At 51.2% G+C, this 9,662-nt stretch overlaps 1 protein-coding gene across 1 annotated transcript in view; it reads right to left on the reverse strand.

The window, feature by feature from the left end:
* The window catches only part of FHL1 (four and a half LIM domains 1), a 37,025-nt gene that overhangs the window by 1,590 nt on the left and 25,773 nt on the right, over positions 1-9,662 (reverse strand). Inside the window, 1 exon segment of the mRNA XM_077773989.1 lies at positions 64-245. Within this exon segment, the coding sequence (XP_077630115.1) occupies positions 64-219 (156 nt within the window). The 5' untranslated portion in view covers positions 220-245.

A 9,662-nucleotide genomic window follows, 5' to 3' on the forward strand; every position in this document is an offset into this window, starting at 1 on the left:
AGCAAGCCCCGCACCGGACAGCTGGGGCCCCTCCCGGCCCCCACATGCCAGGGCCGCCGTTACCTTGGAGTCGGCGCCGATGGGCTTCCGGCAATCCACGCAGGTGTTGGCGCAGAACTTGTCGAAGCACTTGAGGCAGCAGTGGTGGCCGTCCTTCTGCACGTACTTCTTCCCCTGCAGGTTGTCCCTGCAGTAGTGGCAGTCGAACTTCTCAGTCATGGTGCCCACCTTGTAGCTAGAGGGACCTGTGGGGGCAATGGGCCGGGCAAATGAGCCCCAGGAGGGCGGAGGGCCCGGACGCTGGGTTCTGGCGCCGTGACTGCACACACTTCACTGGGACCCGGGAAGAGATGGGTCCCCAGGGACTCGCGAGAGCCCTGCCAGCAGGACGAGCAGGCCAGATGGGGAGGGGGTGGCCTCCGGGACGGCGCGGTGGCTCCGAGCACGAGCACGACAGAGGGTATTTCACAGGAGAGGATGCAAGCCGCATCCTGGAGGCAGGCTGCTTGGCAGGGGTGCCCATGGCGAGCCGGGCCCTCTGCTGCCAGCCCCCAGCTCTTCCTCAGGGGGCCTTGCTCCCTCCCATCTGCAAAACTCGGCTCATCGGACCATGGCTCAGTGTACCCGTGAGCGGTCCTTATGAGTGTACAAGGCGTGTACGTCTGATCATTTAGATCCGCCAGAACACTTTTAAATCCCCAAAGGGATCCTGAACAGTTGTGTCCAGCACCGTTCACTGACTCAGGGCTCGAGCCACCACCCCAGAGTGCACTTCTAACAATGGCCTTCGCCGGCAGGACCCGCAACGTCTACAACCGTCAGCACTTGGTACAGGACGTGCCCAAATCCAGTCCCCACTTTGTTCACGTGAGTCAGGATCAATAGGCAACGAAGCGATGCTNTCTCACTCACAACGGGGTGCATTTCGGAAGCCAGGCAGCCAACAAAGCCCGGTGCCCGGCGGGGCCCGCTCGGCACAGGGTTCGGGGCCCGGGGCCAGCTCTGGCCCCCGCTAGGCAGGCGCAACCCTCAGACACGCCCCTGGCCTCCAGGGAACCAGCTGCCAGGGCGAGGCGTTCTTGGGCACAGACAGTTGCCTGAGCCCGTTGTGCCACAGTTCAGAGGCTTATGGAGACCGGAGAACGGTTCTTACTGGCACTTTCTGCCCCAAAGACAATCAGGACGCTCCCTTACATACACTGGGTTAGAAATGCCAAGTGGAGACACAAAGCAAAACCGAGGTCTAGCTCCTTGCACTGCGCACGGTGTGTGGAAGGTAGCTTTCAAACTGCCAGCGGCCTCAGTGCAACCAGACAAAAGCATCCGTGACAGTCACAGCACGCTGGAAGTCACCCTCCATTCATCTTGGCTGGCCCTTCACCTGTCCCCTAAAACCCTGGTCTTGTTAGCTTTTCCACACTGAAGTGGTGCACCCGACGAAGATTTACTTTCTTGTTAAGAGCTGAGCAGGGAAACTAAATAAATCACCAGTAGCAGTAATGCCAGGAAATTAAATTATCAGTGGCTCCTAAATGCCATTTGGCAGGAAATTGGAATTCGTAAGATTAGACAGCACCGGCTTCCTGCGCGGCGAGTAGTTGTGGCTGGGCTAGCCCTTCAGAANATTTGACCATCCCTCCTCCTCCCTCACCCAAGTCTCTATTTAGAATACAACTCCAGGCCACACTCATTTTCTTCATATCACTCTTTTGATGTGTTTCAAAGCAGAAATGGCTTCCAAATACTTCTATGTGTCAGGTCCCTATAGAGTCTCCCCCCACCATGGGAGCCCCAGCTCGTGGTGTGTCGGAGTCCTAGCTTTGAGCTAAACATCTAGGGGTCAACGTCATACATAAGACAAACACCAGGAAACAGTGAGTTCTATTTCAGTAGCCCGGGGTTTGGGGAGAAGGGAGACCACGATGGTTCATGGTACCAGAGAGGGCTTACCTGCCACGCCTTTCTCACTTCAAAACCATATACTATGAGAACCTGTCATTTTACCAATGCCAAGTTCTTCCCGGGTTACCTTCATAGTTCTAGAACATGATTCGCTCAGGCTTTCTAGGCATCCACTGATGAAATAATCCACGGCTCACCAATGAGCATGGAAGGTACCAGAGTATGTTGGAAATAGGGCCATGTTTGCGCAGCTGCACACCACGCTATCGCCCCTACAGGACAGGGGCATGAACCACACCAGAGGGAAAATTCAACAGGTCACCCCAAGTTAACGGTGCCTCGATGGAGAGTCCCACCTCTTTGTGTTTTTGTTTTAGGAACTATTATTATTTTGCCTTCCTGTGGTATGAGAAGCCCGGCATCAGCGTACATTCCCTGCCCCTGTACATTTAAACCCAAAGAGTGTACCCACGTGGACGGATTTCAAGGGGCACATCCTCTTAGAACTGATTTCCACAGGTGACTCGGGCCGTTTTCGTGTGTGTGGAAACACATATTTATAAAGATAAAATAGACACTTCTGGGAGCGTTGGCTTTATTGCCTAATAAGTAAACAGGCTGGAAATACTTGAAGCATGTTAACAATGCCGATGTCAAGTCTGTGAACTTTAGTTCTTTTTTTGCAATAATTCCAATTAAGTGCAACTCCGGGCACCCTGAATTAGCTTACCTCGTGTTCTGCTAAATTTAGGGACTATTTGGTCCAAAACTGTATTTCAAGCCTTCACGTAGCATGCCTACGAGGAAGTTGGAGGAATATATTCCTGCTGATGAGATCGGTACCATGTCAAAACTCTGCACAGAGGGGCGCCTGGGTGGCTTAGTCGGTTAAGCGGCCGACTTTCNCTGGTGCCTTCCTTTCCTTCCTCTTTGTTAGAAATAAGGGAATGGAGAGAAACGATGATAGTGTTTTACGTGGTCTTTGAGGCTCTCTCTAATCTGACTGAATTACATATACTTAAGGTGCTTATCTCCTAGGGAATACTTTTTTTTAATCCCCTTAACCATTTCTAAGAACATGAAATATGAAGTCTTCTGACCTTCCCCAGCATCCAGATCTGTTTCCCTGGACCCATTGCTGTTACCTGGGAAATCGATCATCATCGATCATCATAGGTGAGACTGGATCCGTAGAATTGCGATGCTCCTTCCCTTCCCGCCTGTCTTTGTCGCCTCGCATTTGCCATCTGGTAGCTCTTTGACTAATTTTAACCTGGAGGTGTGACCCGCGTGCATATGCCGGGATGAGGTTTCTCTATCACAGAAGAAGTTTGCAAATGCACTAGGAGTCCCGGGGGACCTAATCGCGGGCCCGGAGTGCACTAGTCATACAGTAAGTATGTGCCTGTTGATGGCCAGGTGGGGGAGAGAAGTCACCACCGTTAAGCTCCTCAGACCTCTTTTATCAAAGGCGTTTTGTAACAAATATTTGCTTTTAAAAATCAAGGCACTACTGTTGCCACCATAAAGTGCTGATGGCTGACCCAGAGTCCTTTACAGACGTAGCGGGTTCGAATGCAGTCGGAGATGTGACTGGGTGAATTTTCGATACTTATTCCAAGATGGTCGCCTTTCTTGCTATGCCTGCACCAAAAGACACATCGTTCTTCCCTTAATAAACAAGCTTCCTCTTTCAGGAAATTCCTGAGCTACATCCAACACGCTAAGAGGTGCCTCGGTATCTCAATAAAAACGTGTTGGCTTTCCGTTTCCTTGCGGACACAACAGAGGAGAAATGTGACATTGCGACATTTCTAGAACTATAAACCTCTCACGAGAAGATTCCATTCGTATTTAATAATTGGGCTGGTGTTTTTGGATGTATTTTCTCATGTGTTTCTTGCTAATGCCCATCTCTCCCCCTCCTCCCCAAGTGGTTTGAAATAGGGAGATTTCAGGAAACCGTGAATATTCAGGCAAAGCCGCATTCTTCGATGTGCTCTCCCTGAGTCGTACAGTGTACAGTGTAAACAACGGACAGCGACCCAGATGAAAAAAAAAATTGGGGCTATTTCGGGTCTGTTAATTGCTAAGTCCAACATACCAGTCCGTTAGTCACCCCGTGTATAAATCCTGGCTTCTAAAGAAAGGGTATATTGCTTTCCTGAGAACATTCAACAAACAGAGTGAAGCCTTAGCCGATGAATAAGGCGCTTGTGTGGCTGACATGCTAACGCACCTGGAGGTGTCGTCAGACATTTGGGAGTAAATACCTAACTAGCTGCAATGAGACGGAGTTCTTGAGTCATGGCTGAAAAGTAAGTCTTTCATAGAATTTCATAGAAAATCAGAAAGTGTTTTTTTTCCCTTAAAAACAGAACACGTACAAAAGGATTCAATGCTATTTGCAACCTCACTTGTACACTGCATTTAGAGAAAAACTCCTCAATCTCTTCTGGGTCACTGATAAACAGTTTTAGATTATACCTGGTAAGGGAGGGTTGGATAGAGATTATTCAACAAAAAACTGGGTGCCACCGAGCCTCCTCCAGACCAGATTCTATGCCAGCACTACTCTGTCCGCGTACAAAGCTTTTCTTAATGTTGCGCATGTTAACCTGAGCACCTTCCAGCTTTCGTATCCGAAAACAAGTGCTTCCGACCTGGCAGCAACAGGACGTGTGTTTTTAGTGTTCCTAGTTGTGGTGAAGTAGACGGCGGTCGTTTGGTGGTCATGAGAAGTACACAGTGTTCAAGTTTCACCCCTGACCGAATTTCTGGCTGCCATTTTTCAGTTATTTAAAGAAGCCAACCCAGTTTGATTACTCGCTCACACCACCATTTCATTTTCCACCCTTGCCCCAAGAAAAGGCGGCAGGGGATGGTGAAGGGAACTAATGGCTGTAGAATATGGCAAATGGCCTTACTTCCCTCCTCATCCACACCCCCCAGCCCAGTCCTCAACTTGAAAGGCATTGAATCTACATAACTTTGCAGACTGAAAGTGTCCAATAACAAAAATATAAATTCTTGTCATCGAAATGTCCTCTCAGTATATGGATGGCCACTAAAAATGGATTCTGATCCAGTTATCTGAGCCTCTAATTTGTGTATACAAAGCCCATTTCAGGGCAACGTGGATTTTCTTTTTGTGAGGACTTCTCTCTTTCCTGCTTTCATAGACCTCTACATCTAATGCAATACAAAATGACAGTCCTTGATTTTAAGAACCACCTAGAGGCACCTGGGTGGCTTGGTCGGTTAAGGGTCTGACTTCGGCTCAGGTCATGATCCGGCAGTCAGTGAGTTCGAGCCCTGCATTGGGCTCTGTGCTGACAGCTCGGAGCCTGGAGCCTGCTTCAGATTCTGTGTCTCCCTCTCTCTCTTCTCCTCCACTGCTCATGCTCTCTCTCCCTCTCTCTCTCTCTCTCTCTCAGGAATAAATAAACATAAAAAAACATCTAAAAGGTGTCAACAATCTGTCTCATTTAGTCACTGTTACAGACTCCAGATTTATATAAGCAAGAATAATGTCCGGATTCGGTGCAACTTAAAATTGGGAGGTTGGGTGTGCTGTAAATAGGTTACCTTTTAAATGTATTTTCCTATTCTGTCACTTGATTAGTAAATAACATGTTACCACCAGGTAACAGGCGCTGAAGTCCCATCGGAACCACGGGTACACAGTGGCATAGTCTGCCCACACCCGGAGAACGTACGTGCTGGCCAGTTAGCACAATCCCAGGCCTGTGGTGCCATGTTTGTAAAATGGCTCCTGGGGGGTGGGGGGAAGAAGCTCCTCAACATTTGGGAACAAGAGAAACACTGCATGTTAATTCACCAAAGCGAGGACTGCCATCACAGTGCATTTGTGTTTAAACACCCAAGGAGACTTTCTAAAAGTATTCTCCTTATTTAAATCCGGAGGGGCAATGACAAGTTTGCAGAAATAGTTTTGTCCGGCCACCCCCGCATGAACTCATCCCGTAATCTGCAAGCCGGGAGATGGGACCTGGTGCCTGGCTCTAAGAAAGGGGAGCCCTCCTTAGGCAGAGGGCAGGAGAGCCACGGCAGCAGGGTGACCTCAGAGAGCCGGGCTCTCTGGGGAGACGGCCCGCCCTTCAGTCCGTTAGCCCGTTCCCCGGGTGTCTGTCCACGGCCGAAGGGCCTCCTTCGTGCCCGGTCACAAAACCAGAAGACGACTCTCACGGGAAGGACGGTGTAGAGGTTCCGAAACGTAGCCCCCTTTTCTGACAAGAACGGTTACTAACCTACTTGTCACATGGAAAGGCTCCTAGTCGCTTCTCTTCAGGAAGGCTGAGCACATCGTTCAGAAAAGGAAAGAGGTGGTAAGTCATTATGGACTTTCTCTGTTGTCAGTGTTTCTCCCGTCAGCTCGATAGTCCACTGACCTTTTCTAAACACTCAAAATTCGACGTAAAGCAGTCATGATGAACATCTGTTATAAATAGCAAAAACTGGAAACCACCCCCCCCAAAGTCTTTCCTCACACAATCTTTTACGATTTCATAAGATGTCCTAAAATGTGTAAACTGTAGTAATGAGTTTCTGTTTTTAAAAAACCAGCCGCTCGACCTGCCTTTTGTCTTGCGAACAGCAGCACAAGGCAGCGACAGAACAGGCGAGCCGGGCTTATTCATTTGCTATCTGAGACCAGGCTAAAACCACTTCATCAAAAACTACCTTTTAGTCAGGTGCTGGATCTCCTGCCCCAACACAACTGTGCTCGACGGAAGAGAAAGGATAGGAAGCTTTACCTGAGTGCCTATGGGAAGCCATGGCTCGGAGACCAAGTTCAGAAGCGGCACCTAGACCAGTCTTCCCCCAACCTCAGCTGATAAGACTGTGGCTCATTTGTGAACATACATTTAAGGGGAAGCGGCTCACACAAAAATAACCGGGAGCAGATGGCCCACCCCTCCCCGGAGATCACAACCTTAATCCCACTAGAAAATTCTTAACCATTTTAGGTGATCCAAGGGAGAAGAATAGGACCCAGTAAAAATACCAAACACTACATATAAATACCTGTGGAGCTACTCAGCATCCAAATTAGCTCCAGAGCCAGAGAGGCCACATAGAAAGTCATCCCTGTACCAGAATAAAATTTGGACTCAGCTCCGGCGTAGCTGAAGGCTGAGCCTTATTAATCCACTTTATATGCCTGAACAGCTTGCACTGGGCCCTACAGAGAACTCAGTTTTGGGCCGCTAACGACAGAAATAACTGTGAGAGACAGACTTGTGTTAACTGGTGTGATTAAAAGGCACTGGGCACTGGGGACAGAGACATCAGGGGCATTGCCCACGTCCTCCCTGGGGTGTACCAGAGACCAGCAGAAGCCCCAAGGGGTGACTCTAGCCACACGTGTCCCTCGTGTCAGACAAGAGCCACACACACAGACCCCCCAAGGACCCAAGGAGGATGCTTTGTCCCGCAAATGAAATCTGCTTTTCAGCGGCAGGGACGACAAAANCTGCCCCCTTCCCTGCCCCCTTCCCCACAGTAACTGTCTGCTGAGAAATGAATTAAAAAAAGCACAGTGTCCATCAAGTCTCATATGAAAACCAAAACACAGTCCCACCTGCAACTCAGGAAGGCATCTGAATGGATGAGCTTTACAATTCTCTTTTTAAATGTTTATTTTTGAGAGAGAGAGAGAGAGAGACGAGATGAGCGGGGGAGGGGCAGAGAGAGATGGGGACAGAGGATCAGAACCAACGCAGGGCTCACATTCGTGAACCTCGAGATCCTGAGCTGAGCCAAAGTCAGACGCTGAACCCACTGAGCCACCCAGGCGCCCCCATGTTTTACGATTCTGACGCTCTTCAAATGTGTAGTGAAGAACTTCTTCCAACAGCTAAACTTGTAACTTCTAGTTAGCTGGAAAATGACAGAACGACAAAAGCCAGGATGTCACTGGCAAATCTGTCATGTATTGGGTCCAGGAATCAGTCTGGGACAAGAAGGGGGATGACACTGTGCCCCCCACCCCATCTCAGCACCTGACCTAATGCTGCAGGAAGCCTGGCCGGTTGGGAAACGGCTGCACCCCTGAAACAAAGGTCAGTGTGTCACCTGGCAGAAATGTGTATTTTGTAGGAGATGAGGGACCGTTATGAACCGGAAAGTAGATTTCAGTGAGGTGCGTTCTGAGGTAGAACCTTCCTCCAGGAAGCCAGTCTGGCTTCAAACCCCACACAAGATGGCATGTTCTTGCAGCAAGCGCAGTAGTGAGCATTTGGAAAAGTCCCAGCAGAGTATGGACAGACTGGTGGCCTTGTCCGGTTGGCGAACACATCTATTTTGCCCGAAACATGGGAGAAAATACACAAACCAGAGGACTTCTGATCTGTACGAGGCGGACGAGGACGAGGGGCGCAAGCGGGAGCTGGCGGTCAGTCCACCTGTGGCTGACCTCCCCCCCAACCAGGTGGACCCGCGTTCCCCCCCAAACCTCAGGAAGCCTGACCGCTGCTTGCTCTGACATGTGTCCCCACCGCCGTGGCCTCAAGTCCCAGAACTGCAACTTGCAGAAAACCAGAGTGGGAAAGGCCCCAGGTGATGGGGAGGCACGGTCTCTCACCAGGAGAGCTGGTGACACTGCCCTGCCTGGGGTCTGGGGCTCAGAACTGCTGGTGGTCACTTAGCAGACACCACGGCAGTCGCGGCGTTCACAAGCGTCTGAGCCAAGTTCATTACACATTCACAGCATGATGTTTGATGATGTCCTTAATAATCGCCGGGGTGCCCCAGAGCGCCTTCGTCTGCTGCTTTCTGAAGGCCACGTTCCAGGCCTTCTATTCTCTTGCGCTGCATCGGGGTGATTTTTTAGCGAGTGTCAGGCATCAAAAGCCCCAAGCTGCCTCTGGCATCACCCATCCTGAGAACCATTCGCTTCCCCCGTGTGGGCTCGGCCTGTAGGTAACACCACCCCGTGCCGTCCTTTACTTTATGAGGCAAACAGCACATGTCCTAGTATGCAGTGCCAGGGATTTTTCTGGTCACAAAGAGTACCATACGGCCCCTTCCTTCCAAGTGGATCAGCATCATACAGAAAGGACCGTCATTGCGGCAGATACAAGGCAGCATCCAGCCAGGGTGGGGGGCCAGATGAGACCTGCCGGAAGTGGCCACACGTGGTCTATCTGGCCCCTGAAGGATGGGTAAGAGGGGCCTTCGAAGAAAAGGTGCGGTGTGAGCAAAGTGGCACGTGGCCCAGTGGGGGCGGGAGCCGGGGATCAGGAAGCGGGACACGTGACACTGGGAGGGCCACTGGGCTGTAAGAGGGGTGCTTCTTGGAGAAGGGGGCCTGGGGGCTGGTAGAGAGCCTGGAAGGGTTCTGCCCGCTCCAGACGAGGCCCAACAATGAGCGCAGGCGGCCGCTGGCACCATGAGGGACACCACGGGGCGGGACCGGAGGGGATGGAGCCCGAAGGCCCCCGGACGTCGGGCTTCTGCATGATCGGGGTGATGACGGGGAACACGGGGATGGCTGCACTTGGCCCTTTAGAACGAGCTTCTGCTGAGGTGTTGCGGTTGCATCGAGGTGTCGCTGTCGCGTCGGGAGAGAACTAGGTGAAACCGCGAGGGCCCCGGGGAGCCGCGTCCGCGGGCACTCGGGCACCGCAACCCAATCCCGGACGCTCTACCTCAGGAGCCCCCCGGGGAGGATCAAACTTCACCCACGAGTCAAACACAGCAAATTCAGTGACCCAGTTGACCCAGGCCTCGGGGGT

This window comes from Crocuta crocuta, unplaced genomic scaffold, assembly GCF_008692635.1.
Source record: "Crocuta crocuta isolate KB4526 unplaced genomic scaffold, BGI_CrCroc_1.0 scaffold241, whole genome shotgun sequence".
NCBI classification, from domain to species: domain Eukaryota; kingdom Metazoa; phylum Chordata; class Mammalia; order Carnivora; family Hyaenidae; genus Crocuta; species Crocuta crocuta.